Source organism: Gasterosteus aculeatus, chromosome 14 (genome assembly GCF_964276395.1).
Source record: "Gasterosteus aculeatus chromosome 14, fGasAcu3.hap1.1, whole genome shotgun sequence".
In the NCBI taxonomy this organism is placed as follows: domain Eukaryota; kingdom Metazoa; phylum Chordata; class Actinopteri; order Perciformes; family Gasterosteidae; genus Gasterosteus; species Gasterosteus aculeatus.
Genome location: NC_135702.1, coordinates 867578 through 885183, shown reverse-complemented (window position 1 = coordinate 885183; position 17606 = coordinate 867578). Strand labels below are relative to the sequence as shown.

At 46.8% G+C, this 17606-nt stretch overlaps 1 protein-coding gene across 5 annotated transcripts; it reads left to right on the top strand.

Annotated features, from left to right (window-relative positions):
• The first annotated feature begins 761 nt into the window (after positions 1-761).
• zmiz2 (zinc finger, MIZ-type containing 2) lies at positions 762-17088 on the top strand. 5 transcript variants are annotated; one of them, XM_078088672.1, is made up of 21 exons: positions 762-1232; positions 4401-4505; positions 5215-5332; positions 6139-6332; positions 7827-7995; positions 8276-8479; positions 8594-8806; positions 8907-8990; positions 9370-9547; positions 9644-9785; positions 10149-10227; positions 10404-10535; positions 10624-10729; positions 11298-11455; positions 11536-11603; positions 11687-11755; positions 11844-12085; positions 12352-12470; positions 12993-13226; positions 13725-13776; positions 15009-17088. In XM_078088672.1, exons 2-21 carry the CDS (start codon positions 4453-4455, stop codon positions 15017-15019), a joined length of 2625 nt encoding a protein of 874 aa, XP_077944798.1. In that variant the 5' UTR covers positions 762-1232; positions 4401-4452; the 3' UTR covers positions 15020-17088. The 5 variants fall into 5 exon arrangements, with proteins under 5 accessions (XP_077944798.1, XP_077944797.1, XP_040053284.2 ...); XM_078088671.1 differs by having other exon boundaries at positions 13725-13788; XM_040197350.2 differs by lacking the exon at positions 13725-13776.
• The last annotated feature ends 518 nt before the right edge of the window (positions 17089-17606 follow it).

Sequence of the window (17606 nt, the reverse complement as noted above, 5' to 3'; positions counted from 1 at the left end):
CCGAAAAATGAGGCGGCACATGTGGCACTTTGTTGCATGAAGATTAAAACATAATAACAACACGAGAAAGACATATCTCTACACATGAGCTTTGTCTTCTTTTTGAGAAAGCTTTTCTTGTCTCTTTCTCTTCCTGCATCAAAAAAGGAAAAGAGCACAAGAGCAAGATGAACCACATTCTCCACTGACCCCCCTTGACCCCCCCCCACCTCTTTATTTCCTCCCAGGGGTCAGCTAGCTGCAGCACCGTCCCCCCGAGTCAGAGGAGGGTCAACCTTCTTCATGCCAGTTCCTGGAGGAGTCACTCTGTCCTGTGACATTGTGAAGCCACTGCAGTGGTACATTGGAAAGTGTGTGTGTGTGTGTGTGATTGTACTATGCGGCAGGTCGTGGGGGGGCGCAGCAGTGTGGAGTGTAGAGGTGGTGGTGTGGAGTAATATGGATGGTGTGGAGAAGAAGGGAAAAAATGAAGAAATGGGAAAATCTCAGCACCTGTTTCCAGGGCAACAGAGGTCTGAAAAAACACGTGCAGATTGGACTTCTTTTTTTATTTCATTGTTTTATTTTTTTTACACATCCTCCACGCTGCACCGCCCTCAGGCAACACACTGCAGACACCACACAAAGAACACCACCCACCCACCTACCTCATACGGGGCACTAAGAAAGAGGAGAAATCATTAAAACCATGTTGCACATGCACGGATCATAACACACCGTGCACACCGCTCAGGCACGGTGACGTCACCCCCCCCCCCCCCAAAGGGATCTGCTGCTCTGGTCTGCAGTCACTCAGTCGCTTGACTCGTAGGAGGAGGAAGAGGAGGAGGAGGAGGGAGACATCAGTCCTGTGATCTCATGAATATATTAGGGGGGGGGGGTGTCATTGTGCAATGAGGAAGGTATCGCTGAGCTGCCAGGTTATAGCCTGCCCCCCACATATAACAACAAGCTTGAATACAAGCTAGCTTAGTTTGTTAGCTATTGTGTACAGGTGACATTTTTTGTAAAAGCGGAATGGTATTTATTATTTATAGTCGACTCAATACTCAACATTGCGGGGGTGTGAAGACATAAATACATACATATATATAATTAATGCGCTCGACATCGCGGTAATCAAGCAGCCGTGTCTTGCTAGCCGGGACTGCGACACTTAGCCCACACGGCTAAGCTAACTGCTCTGCCATCGAGCGGCGGCTCTCCTTCGGCTGCGAAGCGGACACAGAGAGGTAAGCTACGGTTTACGCTGTTTTAATCGTCCAGCTAGCTGGCGGTTAGCCCCGTGAGCTACCGCGTAGCTAACGTAGCTACCTCAAGGTAACGTAAAAACAAGCTAGCTTCGCCGTTCGGGCTAAGTAGCCTCCGGGAGCTAACGGTGCTAGCGGCGCTGCCAGCAGCAGCGTGTTAAGGAGCCTCCATAGCTCGTCTTTCCAGCCACTGCCCCCCAGCAGGGAGACGATTCTAACATAAGGCACCAGCGCATCTGGACCGCATTCATGCTCTTATGACTATAACTGTACTGGCGACGAGCTGCAACCTCGATATATGTGCGTTTATTGTGCAGCTCGGCTCGGGTAGGTGGAACAAAACATCTGCTGATCTCGTTTTTGTCTGTTTGTTTGGAGGGATGGATAACATACAGATGTGTACATACATATATATGTGTGTGTGTATAGAGAGAGATGGAGGGAGGCTGCACTCCTCAGCGTGCTCACCGCTTTGTTCTGCTGCACAATCTGAGCAGCATGTATTTTATTGTTGCAGCAGGTTCATATTTTGCATGTTTGTTTTATCCTGAAGGGAATTCTGCTTGTGTTTCTCACCGGGCTGCTACGGCCGACCAGAGGCGTTCCAGTGGGGTCTAATATGCATGCTTTTGGTTGCATTGCAACGTGTGTTCATGTGGTAGTCGACACACACCGCTGACATGACTTCCTGGATGTATGATGGGCTCAATAACACGTTGTTATGGCTGGAAGATTGGCTCAGTGTTTGTGTGAAAGGTCTTAGTTTGAGAAGGAGGCTATGAAGACTAAACGCTGTGGACTGAGCGATTATATCTATATAATCAGTAGCAATATGTAAATCAAGACTTATTACAATAAAGCTGTTGTCCTGATTTTCTTGTACCGGTTATTCATTTTGATTTACCGGTAATTCAAATCTGGGGCCTGCGGCACAAATCATGCTGCACGTTACACTAAACGCCAGCACACAGAAGTATCCACTTAATATACTGAGGGGTATTCAATCAGTGATGTACAGCTCCAATATCCACCGCTGAGGTGTAGTACTTGTATCTAGTAGCTGAAAATTGCAACACTCGTACTTGTACTTGAGTACACTGTTTGAGTACTTCCAGCTCTCCTTTGAGTCGTCGTCTTGTTGGTGTGAGTCTCTGCTTCTCTCTCAGGGGGTAATAAGACCCCTCGTTGACTCCGCTGTATTTAACAGGCTATTATTGGCTAATCTCTCAGATCCTAATTAGCGCTTTATTGGAAGCAGGTTGACACGAGATCAACCGCTTCAGCTGGTCGAGGTTTCAGGAATCAGGAAACATTTATTGACAAAATATGTCAGACATACAAGGAATGTGACTTGGCGTTTGGTGCGTGACAGTAGACAACAAGACAACAGTGCACGAGGAATAAAATAAAGTAAAACGCTAATGCTATGGGTTAGTAGAATAAGGCTATGGGTTAGTTTAAAATAAGAGATTAAAGTTAAAAATTAAAAATATAAAAAAAGTTAAAACGTATTTAAAGAAATTAAAAAATAAAGTACACTGGCGAACAGGAAGTGACAAAAGTGACGTGTGCAGAGGGAAAGAAAGTGACTGTGGGATGTCGGAGTCCGTCAGGGGGGTCCGGCTCTGTTGATGAGCGGGAGGTCTTAGTCCTGATGGACCTCCTGCCAGATGGAAGGGGCACAAACAGGTTCTGTCCGGGGGGGAGAAACACTTTCCTTCTGCAGACGTTATTGTGTGAAGGTCTTATCTCATAATCCTCTGTGCGATGCTGAATATGGAATAAGAGCTGAAACGATTACATCATTAGTTGGTTAGTGGCAGAAAACGTGTCGGCTTTTGTTTCAATCGTTTGTAAAATAGAGAAGTTGTGCTTTGTCTGTTGGATGACGTGAACACATTTGGGTTCTGGGTTGTTGTGCAGGATGTTGGATGGTCAGCTGCTTGATTCGTTGGTTGTTTATTTGATGTATTACGCACAGCAGTTTGCTATAACTGATGCAGTGTTACACAACATTCTGTTAATAATTCATTTCATGACGGTTTCTAATGTTTTACATTTTGTTTTTAGTGTTGATTTCGGAGCATGAAGTTTGTGCTGAATTGTACTGGGACAGGTGTTCCTGTTATTTTGTCCACCCCAATTCACAAATGAACCGTTTCCTTCAACCAGCTTGTGTTCTGAGCTCCTCAGTGGAACTATGACATCATGGCAGTGAATCTGATAAAAGTCACCGTCCAGCACGTGGAGGCTCCATTTATTCTACTCACACGTGGAGACGTGACACAATGTTGACGTGACACATTTCTGTTTGTATGACTTGTGTTATTCTGAACTTCAGACGTGTTTAAGTTGTCGTCACGCTTCAAAACCAGAGAGACAAATTTCACTGGAGAGAACAAACCTCACCAAAACCGCCTTGGGGTTCAGAGGTCAACTATTAATAGAAATAGTTAGTGGCGCCTTTTGTGTTATTTTAAAAAGAAACAACATCAACCTGAACAAACAGTCTCTTCTTGTTCTATTGCCGTGGGGGTGTCGGTCGCCCCGAAGGGAGGAAGACGAGTGAGCGAGAAGGTGCAGACGTCTTCACGGACCTCTTTTGTGTGATGGAGGTCTGGAGGCTGAAGATGCCTTTTGATAGGAGGGATTTCAGGTAGAAGCCGTCATGTGACTGCAGCCTCCTCCTCCACAAGATGTGACCCAAATCTGCAAAAGCAGAGAGGAAGAAACGAGAGGAGGAGGAGGAATGTGTGTGCGCGCCGTGGAGAAAAATTAGCATTTTAACTGTCGGATGAAGCAAATGATCAGCGATGGAGGCGAGTTGGAGGGAAGCGGAGGAAGAAGAGGAGAAGAAGAGCGGCAGATAAGCACAAATGAAATTGCAGAAGAAGAAGAGTCCTCCGCCACTGATCTGTCTCTTCACATCTCTGTCCTCTTAAATTCCTTTTGAAATCAGCCAACTAAATTCAGCCCCCCCCCCCGGTGAGGGGTATCACAACTACAGCAGTAGTGATGCACACACACACAGATTAAAGTGGCGGAGTGGGTGGGTGTCCTTTGTGCGCACGCTGTGGGTCGCTGATGATGAGTAGTTGCTGTGCGGCAGACGAGTAACCGTCTCTCTCCATGTGTCGTCCCCCCTCTCAGGGCGGCTTCTTGAGGACAGCGGGGGCTCTCGAATGATCCCCCCGTTCATCCGATGAACCCCCCCTTTAACTCCATGAAACCTTCCCTGCCTCCCAATCCGCAAAGGTACACACACACACACACACACACACACACACACACACACACACACACACACACACACACACACACAGGCCGCTGTCCTCAGGTGAATCATGTGACACCCTGTAATGGTTTGTTGGGGGATCCCCAGAGGGGGGGGTTAACCATCAGAGTCATTGATGTCTTTTTTAGTCTCTGATCATGTGACATCGTAAACGACCAGTCAGGGTTCAGGGAGCTGAGCCCCCCCCTCCCCCTCCCCCTCCCCTCCTCTGTCCCCGGTGGACTCTGCTGGAGGAAGAGAGACCTCTTCATTGATCGTCGCTCGGCCCACAATCAGCTGGTCCAGCGCTCTGCTTCCTTTGAGGAGCACGTCTGTAGGTCACGCAGTCCCCCCCCCCCCCTCAGGTTGTGGCAGCTTTGCCGTCGTGGCGTTTTTCCTGCAGAGGATCAATGGAACCACGCTCCGGCTCGCCGCCAGGAGGTCGGGGGCTTTTTACGCCGCTGCGCGCAAATAAAGAATCAGGAATCGCCAACACGTTTCTGCCAAAATATGTTAAACATACAAGGAATTTGACATGGCGTTTGTGCATAACATCAGACAGTAAGACAACAAGACAAAACATATTATACAAATAAACATTAGCCCCCCCCTTATCAACCTCTGGACGCGTGCGCTCCCCCTGAACCCGCCTTCACTGTCGCAGTGTCTCTGCTTGGTGTCCCTCTGCAGCAGCGACGGGCCCTTCCTGAATGACCCAGTCTCCTGGCAACCAGGAACCAATCAGCACCCAGGATCTCTCTCGGTAGTAACCACAGTGTGGGGCGTGACCAATCCCACACACAGCCAGGTAACACACGCCCACTTTCTCCTCCTCAGCTCAAACCAGCCATACGGTGTTTATTTAGCAAAGTAACAGATAATACACAAACGGAAGAGAGAGAGGCAGAAAGTCCTTTGGAAGCTTCCACCTAGACAATGGTATAATATCACAATATTATGTTAATACACACACATGATGGGAGCGTTTCAACAAGCCACAGGATAAATAATAACTAAAATAATACATTATCAGCACCAAGGAAGAGAAAGGGTGCGCAGATGGAGACATCGGTACAACAACCAGACCTACTGCTACAGTCAAATAATAATAACCACATTTTGGCCTAATTAATACATAACTTTAAATAACATGAAGCTTGTAAAGTTAAAGTTACATTTTTATTTTGGACGCCCTTTTGCCCAGATGTTGTATTTAAAAGCTACTTGTCAAAACTCCCCTCACAACTTAAATAACGAAGTTATATAAAGATAAAGTAGTGAGGGGAGCCGACGTGAAGGTGTCAAAGGTCACTGCTTGATAATACTAGTTTCTTCTTCATCTGTAAATTAAGGATATGAAATCTAACATATATCTTCTGGCTCCACACAGTGAGCAGCCTGGTTCTTTTACTTTTAAAGTAATTTATTGTAAAATCTGGATTTATTGAAGTTCATCACCATTACTGCATTTTACAGACGAGTCACTATAATGTTCTCATTTTCACCGGGCAGAGCCTGAACGCATCATAATGTGACTGAAGTGGACCCGTTGGTTAGCTGTTAGCCGTTAGCATTGTTGCTAACACCTCTCTCCCTGCTGTGTGTCCCACGCAGGTCTTCTGTGCGCCCATGGGTCCGGGTGAGAGCTCTGGCGGTCACATGATGCCCGGCGGCGGCGGCGGCCCCGGCATGGGGCCCCAGTTCATGGGCCAGCAGTCGTACGGAGACGTGTCCAAAGGCTACGGCCAGCCGGTCATGTACGGGCGACCCAGCGGGGGCTACAACCCGGCATCGGCCTACGGGGGCAGGTAACTGGAATATGATGTCATAGAGGCGGGCGCCGCCCCTTCTCACACATTCACACGAAATCTGTGTGTGTACACTGCCGTTCAAAAGTATGAGGTCACCCAGACAAGCGCACACTTTTATTGACCAAATGATTTGCAAAATGAATAGAAAATATAGTCAAGACATTGCCACGGTTAGACATAATCCTATCCAATCCAGCGCCGTACACGAGGTGCTGCATGGCGTCGCTAAACGAGTGATGGTCATTGTGATGGTCTGGGGCCTCGTCGGTGCTGCTAAAGCCCCTTTAGCTTGTTGTCCTTCACTCTACACGTTCTGCCCTTGTGCAGGAACCGTTTAAAGAAGCTGCTAGTTGAGGACCTGTGAGGTTCTATTTCCCCGACGAGGGACTCGAGTAAACTCGTCTTCCTGCTGCGTTGTGCACAGAGGCCTCACACCAGTGTTAATTTGGGCAGCTATTTTTGATTTAGTCTCACAACGAAAATGCATATTAGTTTGTCACATTTAGTCAGTTTAATGCTTCTAAGTTTTTGTCTAGTTTTTGTCGACAAAAACTAATTACATTTTAGTAGTTTTTGTCACATTTAATAGCCATGTTGTAGCACTTCTATCAAAAGGATCCACCTGTCACGTGTGTGGCGCCTCTACGTTGCTTAGTAACGAGCGTACGGTGGCCGAGACGGTTTAACGTCTTCTCACGATGTGGCGCGTGAACTATAGTTGAAATGCGTGAGGCTTCAGAACCTGCAATGACTTTATTGCGTTAGACGCGTTTGTGACGGAGCGTCTCATCCAGCGAGGAAACGCTGCCTGCCGTCGCCAGAGAACAGAGCTGAAAGGTCCCACAGTCTTTAAACGCGTCTTCATGTTTCTGTGAAGCAGCGCGGCTTCAGCCTGCTAACAGGCAGCTAAACCGAGACAGCTTGGATGTTGAGATGGATGTATCTCAGCAGCTAGCTTAGCCTAGCAGCTAGCTTAGCCTAGCAGGGCTTTAAGCGGTCTGTTTGGCACGTGGAGTAATTCCTCTGCACGGTTCTCTCTCTGCTGTATTTCACACCTCTAGTTGTTCTCTGCTTCTTGATGTAACGGACTGCAGCTTCCAGACCGGAAGTAAACAAACGAACGTTAACTACGTTAAAATATTTAGTTGCATTAATCTAGGCCACATTAATCGCATAGATTAATGAGTTAATGGTGTGTGTAATCTCATTTTTCCTCTTAAAACGGAAATAAAGATAATTCAGAGAAAGAAACACAGGAGGAGGCAACAAAACAAAACAAAGACATTTCTTTTGATCATGAAGGAAAATGCAAATTAAACCGAAGGTAGTTTGATGATTGATCAGTTTGTTTGTTTAAATGCAGCGCTAGGCTTTGTGTTGTTGTTGTTTTTTTGGGGGGGGGATATTACATCAACAAACGTCTCCCTCAGCTGTGACTCATGCTGGTGATGAAACCACACACTGCCCCCCCCCCCCCCCCCCTCCCTGCAGTTACCCCGGTAACAGTGGAGGTGGCGGTATGGGTGTGCGCCCTCCCTCGGACTTCACTCAGGCTGCCGCCGCCGCCGTCGCTGCCGCCGCCGCCACGGCAACGGCCACCGCCACGGCAACAGTCGCCGCGATACAAGAGAAACAGAACCAGGAGCTGAACTATGGCCAGGTACTCTTTCATGTTCATACTTATTCATGTGCTCAAAGTTCCCTTAATGTATCGTCTTGTGGGGAAGCGTTATATGTAGTAGTGTGTGTGTGTGTGTGTGTGTGTGTGTGTGTGTGTGTGTGTGTGTGTGTGTGTGTGTGTGTGTGTGTGTGTGTGTGTGTGTGTGTGTGTGTGTGTATACACATACATGTAGGCTTATTAGGACATATTTAATTAATAATAATAAAATATATATTTTGAGCTTTGTATTTTAACCCCTGCTCTTCCTTTCACCCCTCAGATGGGGGGCGCGTCCTCTTACAGCACCCAGTTCATGTCTCACGCGGGCCCCCGCGGCCCCCCGGGGATGGTCTCCTCCAGGCCGGGACCCCCCCCCTCCAGCGGAGGCCTGTACCCGACTCACCCGGCACAGGCTCAGAAGATGCCCCAGCACGGAGGATACCCTGGTCCTCAGCAGGGGCTCAAGCGGCCCTTCCACCCAGAGGTCAGTGAGGGGGGGTTGGGGGGGGGGGGGGGCACTTTACCAACCTCTTAACACTTTGTGTCCCGTCCTCGTGAGCTCGTTTAAGCTTCTCTAATCACAGATCTCTGCCTCCAGGGTTTCCCGGGGCAGCAGTACGGCTCGGGGGGCATGTCGGGGTACCCCACCCAGCCCCTGCAGTACCCCTCGGGTCCGCAGCAGCGATGCGGCCCCTCGCCCTCCTACCCCCCCGGCCGGATGCCCCTGATGGGGCAGTACCCCCCCGGATCACACAACCCGGGGCAGTTCCCCCCCGGAGCCGGCCAGCCCACCCCCCCCCAGTACTATAAGGTGATCCCCTCGCACACGTTCTGTTAGTGACTTTGGGTTGTGAACTGATCAATAACTAAAGCATGAGGGCGTCTCACGCTTCCTGTCCCGTGTTCTCCAGCCGGAGCCGTTCAACGGTCAGGGCAGCCTTCCGTCCGGAGGGGGCGGGGGCTACAACGCCTTCACCCAGGCTGCCGTCAGCGGGGTAAGTCCTCCACTTGTTTGCCCCTTCAGAATAAAAGCCCTGCTCCTTTGTGTGAGCGGGACCAACACGGCTCGGAGAGAAGGACTAGATCGTGTACTAAAAGTCAGAGTGACAGAAAGAAGAAGCATAAGTTGAATTTCTTTGCTCGTTTAATGTGAAAATGGAAAAAGCTGCGTTTGGTTCTATGAATATTAAACTATTGAGACGTCCTCTGCAGTTCGGTCGGTTTCTGTGATTCGTGGTCACATGATGCTGCTCTCAGCGGGTCGATGACGTCATAGCAGATTGAAGTATTGAAGTAAACCTGCCTTTAACCCGCGTGCTGGAGACTCGTAGTCCGAAGCTTCCAGGTTCTAAACGTTCCGTCCTCGCCTCCCAGCCAGGCCGGGGGGGCGTGATGCCCGGATACCCCAGTTCACCGATGGGGGGGAACCCCACGCCGCCAATGACGCCGGGGACCTCCATACCCCCCTACCTGTCCCCGGGCCAGGACACCAAGCCCCCCTACCTGCCGCAGGACACCAAGCCCAACATCAACGCCCAGCAGGTGTCCACAGGTGAGCCGGAGCGCCCCCCCCCCTTTCTTTTTCTTCTTCTTCTACAAACTGCCGTGTTGCTGCTCCCCAACATTGAACCCTCGACTTGTTCGGCAGGAAACCCGAGCGACGACCTGCGGCTGACGTTCCCGGTGCGCGACGGCGTGGTGCTGGAGCCGTTCAGGCTGGAGCACAACCTCGCCGTCAGTAACCACGCCTTCCAGCTGAGAGACTCCGTCTACAAGACGCTCATGTTGAGGTGCCAGCGCTTCTCTTTGCATCCTGATGTTAAATAAACACAAGATAATGAGATTATTCCTATTTATTTACTGTTTGTGTTTGACGGTTTGTCGTGGCTGAATGACTGACGTCCATATGAAAGAATTATTTATTTATTATGTGTACATCTATGTTTACGTGCTAATATTGTTAAAAAAAATATTTTAAAAACAGCGCTGAACGTTTCATGTTTCTCTCGTAGAAACGAATGTGGCTTCAGAGAGAAATCAGAGCTGAGTTCCTGAAGAAGGAAAACAAAATGAGGGATGTGATAGCTGCTCTCCCTCCTAATGTGTATTTGTATTTATTTATATGTGCGGCTGTGTTGTGCCGCCCCCTGCAGGCCGGACCTGGAGCTGCAGTTCAAGTGTTACCACCACGAGGACCGGCAGATGAACACCAACTGGCCGGCGTCTGTGCAGGTCGAGTCTCCTCGTTCAATAGTCTGAGTCTCTGAGATGGCGCTCTTTTTATTATGGGCATCGTATGTGTATATATATATATATATATATATATATATATATGCATCGTATATATATATATAATAATAAATATACCTACTTGGGAGTTAATTGACGTTATTTTCTTCCCGTCTCAGGTGAGCGTCAACGCGACTCCTTTGTGCATCGAACGGGGCGACAACAAAACCTCCCACAAGCCTTTGTACCTGAAGCCGGTGTGTCAGCCGGGACGCAACACGGTTCAGATCACGGTGACCGCCTGCTGCTGCGTGAGTGGAAGCTCCCACAATGCAACAGGTTTCTACGCACCAACAGACAGACAGACAGTGTTGAACCCGTGTCCTCGTCTCCCTGCAGTCCCACCTGTTCGTCCTGCAGCTGGTGCACCGGCCCTCCGTCCGCTCCGTCCTGCAGGGTCTGATGAAGAAGAGGCTGCTGCCGGCCGAGCACTGCATCACCAAGAGTGAGCTCCAGCACGCCGTCCGGGTTATAAACAAAAACTATACGGAATATATGTTTAAACTGAACACGAGTGAAATAAAAGATGTTAAATAAATCAATCCAAGAAAAGAAACATAAGTCTGATCAGGGAGTTAAGGAACATCAATTGATTAATGTATCTCCTTTTGTTACACAGTAGCAGTTTTTATTACCTAAACTTGTTAAGTCCATTCATTAAATACTCGCACTGTACTCAGTACAACTCGGAGGTACTTGAGGGTTTAAGTTCTGTGTAACTTTATAATTCAGCATCTCTGGATAAAGTACTATACGTAGTTTCTGTAGGTTTTTCATTCTGAGGTTCTGGATCAATGGACCTGCAGCTGCGACTACAGCGCGTGAATGTCAGTGACTGATGGCCGGTGTCTCCGTGTGTGAATGATGTCACGTGGTGTTGAACTGTTGAAGAGCTTTGAGTGGTCGAAGACTAGAAAGTTCAGACCAGCGACTTTTCAGGTGATTTACAATGTAATGATTTTATAAATCACACGTGTTGTTTTTATTCCCTTGATCTGTTTTTGCACTCTTAGTAAAGAGGAACTTCAGCAGCGGCACCATCCCGGGCTCCACCGGGCTGAACGGAGAGGACGGCGTGGAGCAGACGGCCATCAAGGTGTCCCTCAAATGTCCCATCACCTTCAGGCGCATCCAGCTGCCGGCCAGAGGCCACGACTGCAGACACATACAGGTGGGCCGAGCCGCATCCGCTCTCCTCACGCCCCCCCACTCGCCCCCCCCGTCTCACACTGGTGTCTTTTGGCTCCGCAGTGCTTCGACCTGGAGTCCTACCTGCAGCTGAACTGTGAAAGGGGAACCTGGAGGTGTCCCGTGTGCAAGTAGGTCCTCTTCCAGAACCACGAACCCCCCTTTTAGAACCAGAACCCCTTACAGAACCAGAACCCTCTGCTTCCCTCCCCAGTAAGACGGCGCTGCTGGAGGGGCTGGAGGTGGACCAGTACATGCTCGGGATCCTCGTCTACATCCAGAAGTGAGTGATGAGTATTACGGACTTTTTAATGAATCGTCCGGGTGTTTGTCTGGTTGCTAAGTGACCCCTGACCCCCCACCCCCCCCAGCTCCGACTACGAGGAGATCACCATCGACCCGGTGTGCGGCTGGAGGCCGGTGCCCGTCAAGCCCGACCTGCACATAAAGGAGGAGCCCGACGGGCCGGTGCTGAAGCGCTGCCGCACCGTCAGCCCGAGTCACATGGTGCTGCCCAACGTGATGGAGATGATCGCCGCCCTGGGCCCCGCCTCCTCGCCCTACCACAGCTTGGGCGCCGGGGGGCGGAGCACCCCCGACTACAACCGGCCAGGTAGAGCAGTACAAGTACCCCGCTGTGAAAGTACTCTGTTACCTTGAAACGTAGTGTTTTTTGAGTTACTTATTATGAAAATAATGATTTATTGTCTCAGAGTAATAAATTACTTAAGTGATTGTACTTTAATGCAATTAGAATATTCATTCATATGTGTACCTTTGACTGGTACTCTAGTGCAGTGAACTTGGGGGGGGGCGAAGGCTGAAGCCGTGAGCAGCTGGAGGCGTTTCAGCAGCTTCTCCTCAACTCTTTCTTCTCAGGCAGTCGAGGCTTCTCCGGCCAGTCGGGATTCTCGGACTTCCCCAACACGCCCGGCACCCCGACCCTCGGGGAGTACTCCTCTCCCTCCGGCCCCCCGATGGGATATCAGCCCGAGCAGGTAAAGCGCCGCCCGCGTGGCCCCGTTGCCCTGTTGCCATAGCAACCGCCCCTCCCGTCGCCTTCAGTCGGCCCCGCCTTAATGGACGAGCCGGCCGCGGCTCTGAGGCTCGGCCGCTGGCTTCTATAGAACGCAGTGAAAGAGCCGCCTGTTTACGATGAAGAAGCTCTTTCTCAATCGTATGGACCCCCCCCCCCCCCCCCCCGTTTCATCACAATCCTTCCGGTCCTGTTCGTCCTCCTCTGGACCCGTTTGGTATTTAATCTACGTGTCACCAGCTGACTGTCTGCTCCTTCTGCCTGTGAGCTCTCTGAAGAGTCTTTACAGGCCGGCGAGCTGCAAACCAGCTGCCCCCGACAGACCCCAACCCCCCCCTCCCCGCTGTCACGGCCTTCTGGTGCACTGCCTCTCCAGAAAACCCCCCAAAACACCAACACGAGCCCTCGGCGTGGCGTCTCGTGGAGCTAGTGTTTGTTTTACGTGCATTAAATAAAGATTTCTCCTCTGTCTCCACTCGCCCAGACGTCCCACTCTGGACGAATCGAACACGCCCACAGCATCCTGCAGCAGCAGCAGCAGCAGCAGCACAGTTCGGCCGTCCACGGTAACCACGGTAACCAGGGCCTCGGCGACGCCGGCAGCCCGCTGTCGCAGCGCGGTGTCAATACCCAGAATGCCCGGCTGCAGGGCGAGGGCCCCTTCGTGCTGGGAGGCCCCGGCGGACCCGGAGGGGAGGGCGCCGATCACGCTCTAGACGTGAGTGGACAGCAGCTCATAGAGATGTGACAGAAAATCATAGAGGACACATTTTTTTAAAAATTCCTGAACTCTGCTTAATCTCTGAGAGTCAGACGAGAACTTTGATACCACGCTTAGCTTCGTTTAGGTTAGCTTAGCATAAAGGCTGGAAACGGCTAGCTCTGTTAATAGATTTAAAAAACAGAGGTGACGACTGATCAACTCAAAATGTCCCGAAAGGTTTTATCATTTGTTTAATCCGAACAAATCCCAATGTGTAAAAGCTACAATTAGAGGCATTTCGGGACGTCACGTTCCGAATTATCTTACGAAGATTTGAAGCCAGATTCCTTTTTGTTTTGTTAGCTTCCTCTTAATTTTTGCATTAAATATCTCTGATATTCTCTCAGATTAAAACGCTGAATTTACGAGAGAAAACTCACAAATTTACGAGAAAAAAAAAAAAAACTAGGAAAAATTGTGTTTTTGTTTTTGTTTGTTTTTTGTTTTCTCAAGGAACCGCATCACTTCACTTTGCACGGTTGGATCAACACCACAAACGCCCCCGGTAAACGCAGCGGTAATGTGAGCCGCCGAGTGCAAAATATATTTATGAATCCTCCTAGAATTCATTCATGTTCGGAAATAACACTTAAAAAAAGAAACAACGAACATGAAAGAACAAAGAAAAAGTGTGAATGCATCTTTCAGAACTTTTCTCTAACCGAAATAACCCGAAATGACCGGCTGGCGTTGCCATGGTGTCGACTCGCTGCTGAGACTGTTCCTTGCAAATGTATGACTGTTTTAATTATTTCATCTTTATTAATTTAAGATGATCCCGTGGAGATTTTGAATCTCTAACAAGGGACTTCTAAAGCGTAGAAGTTTTAAACGACACAACAGGCTTTAAACAAAAGAGTAAAACGTTTAAACTGTAACATCTCTGGTGGATTAATAATCACAGAGAACGTTCAAGACTTTTGTGTCGAGTTTTTTCACTCGTAAATTTGTGAATTCATCAACAGAGAATATTTTTTTTTCTTTTTATGATTAGCCTCAGAAAATATTCAGCTTACAAATTTTAACAAACTTTTTTTATTTGTGGTTCTATAATCTTAAGGTTTTATCTCAGAGAATTTTTATTCATTTCAGGAATTTGGGATTTTGTTATATTATTCGTGATATTTTTGTCTCATAAATCTACAACTTTAATTTAAAATGTTTTTGGTTTTTCCTTCCAAATTTTAGATTTTAAATCTTAAATTATCTTCTCTTCTTTATTCTCAGAGATTTTCTGGTGATTTCTTAATCAAAATTTATTTTAATTTGCTCTTCTTCCAAATGTTTTACTCACACAAACCAGTTTTTTGTCTGTACATGTTGTTATTTATTATACTTTTTTTTTTTTTACAATTTTGTGAATTTGTAATCTCATAGAAGCTCTAAATGTTGCGTCGTAAATTCACGATTTAGATCTCGGAGAATCGTTGGGTGTCTTTTTTTTCTCGTAGATTTTAAGTTTAGCTTGTAAATTTATGTTGTTAATCTCAAAGAATGCTTTTAAAACTTTTTTTATCGCAAATTTCTGACTAAATAGTCTCGGAATTTTTTTTCGTTTCACTGATTTAAGGCTTTAATCTCAGATTAACGCCCCCCCCCCAGAGACTCCGTCATACTTCCTAATAATCCTTAGCGGTCCGGATCGGACCCCTCTCTCTAACCCAAACGTTTAACACCTCTTAAAACGGCAACTTCTGGATTATTAATCCTGATTTAACTCCCGTGTGTGTCGTCCAGCTTCTTCCTGAGCTGACCAACCCGGACGAGCTGCTGTCCTACCTCGGCCCCCCCGACCTGCCCAGCAACAGCAGCGACGACCTGCTGTCTCTGTTCGAGAACAACTGACCGCCTTCCTCTTCCGGCTCCGCCTCTCTGATCGCTGTAGCCCCGCCCCCGACGCTCCACAACCACGGCGCCGTCTCTCCCCGTGTGTGTGTGTGTGTGTGTGTGTGTGTGTGTGTGTGTGTGTGTGTGTGTGTGTGTGTGTGTGTGTGTGTGTGTGTGTGTGTGTGTGTGTGTGTGCGTCAGTGTAAATGGTTGTTCTCTGTGTGTCTTTTCTTTTGTCTCTGAATCGTCCCGCTGTGCTACAGATCTCAGACCAGCATTTTAAACGTCGGCACAAAGCGGATTCGAGCGTGCGGTGTTGAACCTGCAGGTGGTGGTCGTGGAGGCTGGAGGTCAACGGAAGCCGCTTGAGGGGGTTTTAACGGACACGTTAATTCAACAGTTATTTGCGCTTTTAGTTTTTTTACTGCGCACATTCCCGGTAGTCGCCGCGTTTCTACCGTTTTTACCTCAAGGTCGTCGCGAAACGAAACACAGACTCATCGACATTGTGTTTAGTCTCCAGAGCTGTAACCCCCCCCCCCATGATGCAACCTCCCACTGCATTAAGCGTAAAAGCTTGTGATGTTCTTTTATTCTTCTATATTTTATAAATCCCATAAAAAGTTCCAGTGCGCTTCTCTTCTCTGGACATCCTTGCTTCCTTTCCTTGGCTCCTCTCCACTTGTCTTGATGCCACATTAAAAAGCAGACCTAAATGCATCACTCTCCTTTTGAAGATGTATTTGGCTCGGGCTTTTATTGTGAAAGGTAGGAAGAGGAGTGGCTTTGGTTGGTGAAACCTTCGTCCGAAGGAAAATTATTGCTGCTTTTGTGAAGCCTTGTATTCCTTTTAGGAGTCGAGGAAGAAGAGGAGGAAGAGGGAGTAGGAAGGAGATATTTAACAAGCCGAAACTCTAAAGCCGTTATTTTAAAGCTCCCATTTGGGGTAAATTTAAGTCTCATTTATACCAAAAAAAGTTGACGCCCTTTTCATGTTTAAATTATGGGAATCATTCACCTTTACATTTTCTTTCTTCATACGTTTTGGCTTCACAATCAATTAATTGTCAGCTTAAAAAATACCACAATCTCATTATTATTATTATTATTATTGCTTGTCGACTACTTTCAGCAGCGGGTGAATCCACCGTGTGTTAGTAGATAGTATTATTGGCGTTATATTATTAGTATTAATTTGGATCTTTTCATGAGATTATCTGACAGAAATGAAGAAAATCTCCAGATGACTTTGCAATGTAAGATAACGGCCTAAAAGAGAAATAAAGCAGATGTACAAAAGCCTTTCTTTTCTTATCTAAACGTGACGTTTGGGAGCACTGTGAAATATATGAACTAAGAGAGAAACTCCCGCCTCTCCCTCCCTTTGGTCCCGCCCCCTTTGGAAGCTTTTTATTCAGTTTATTCTTTATTTTTCTCTCGAGCATCCTGTAAATGAGTACAGCCGTGTGTTCCTGGTATAGTTTTCATAGCGTGTAACACGCGTGTACCGTGTAATCAGCTGTTTTCATTAGAGAACGTGTGCGTATCAAATGAATTTGTCAATTATGGTCATTTTTAACGTCATATTTAGTTGGATAACGGATCGTCGTATAAATACTGTATGTTAGAAGAATTATAAAGCTATTGTAAAAAGGCGTGAGACAAACTGTTGTTGATGCCACTTTTTGAAGCCGACGTTTGTCTTTTTCTTTCTTTTCTATGAATGATTTAACCCTTCGTGGTCCAACAAGGAAGCGAGAAATAATCGAGCAACGCTGCGATATTATATTTGGAAAATTACGGAATATTTAACTGCAAAATTTGCTTGAAAAAAAAGGAAAAGTTTTTTTAAAATGTAAACTATTCCACATATTTTGTAACACATTGTAATTGCCATTATTTTCTATTTATTTTTTAATCATAACCTTCATTGTACCTGCAGTTACCTTGTCCTGAATCTCAGAATTAAAAATCACTTTATTTGACAACAGTTTGTTGTGGAGCTTCTGGTGTTTTTATTAATTCAGCGGTGAGACATTTATAGGGTTATTATATGTTTTTATTGTTCTACACTACATACTACATTCTATACAAGTTTGAGGTTGTGTATTGTGATATTTGCTAACATTTGTAGTGACAATTGTTTATTTAATCAGCTTAAAAATGTCAAAAATAAACAATAAACATAAATTTCAGCTTTATATATATATATATATATATATATATATATATATGTTAAAAGAGATAAATCAAAATAAAAGTATATTGAAAACAAAGTCACAATAAACTGATTTCAATATAACTCCAGAACCTCTACTTAATTTAATGTTTAAACTAGTTATGTGACTGTGCTTTTACTTTGGTAACAGATTTGAGTACATCTTCTCCTGCTGAAGGAAGTTAAAATTTACTTGGTTCATATACTTTCTTTTTATTATTCAACCGTTTGTGTTTTTTTTACACATTTTAGATATACATTTATTAACCTTGATGGATATTCTTACGCCA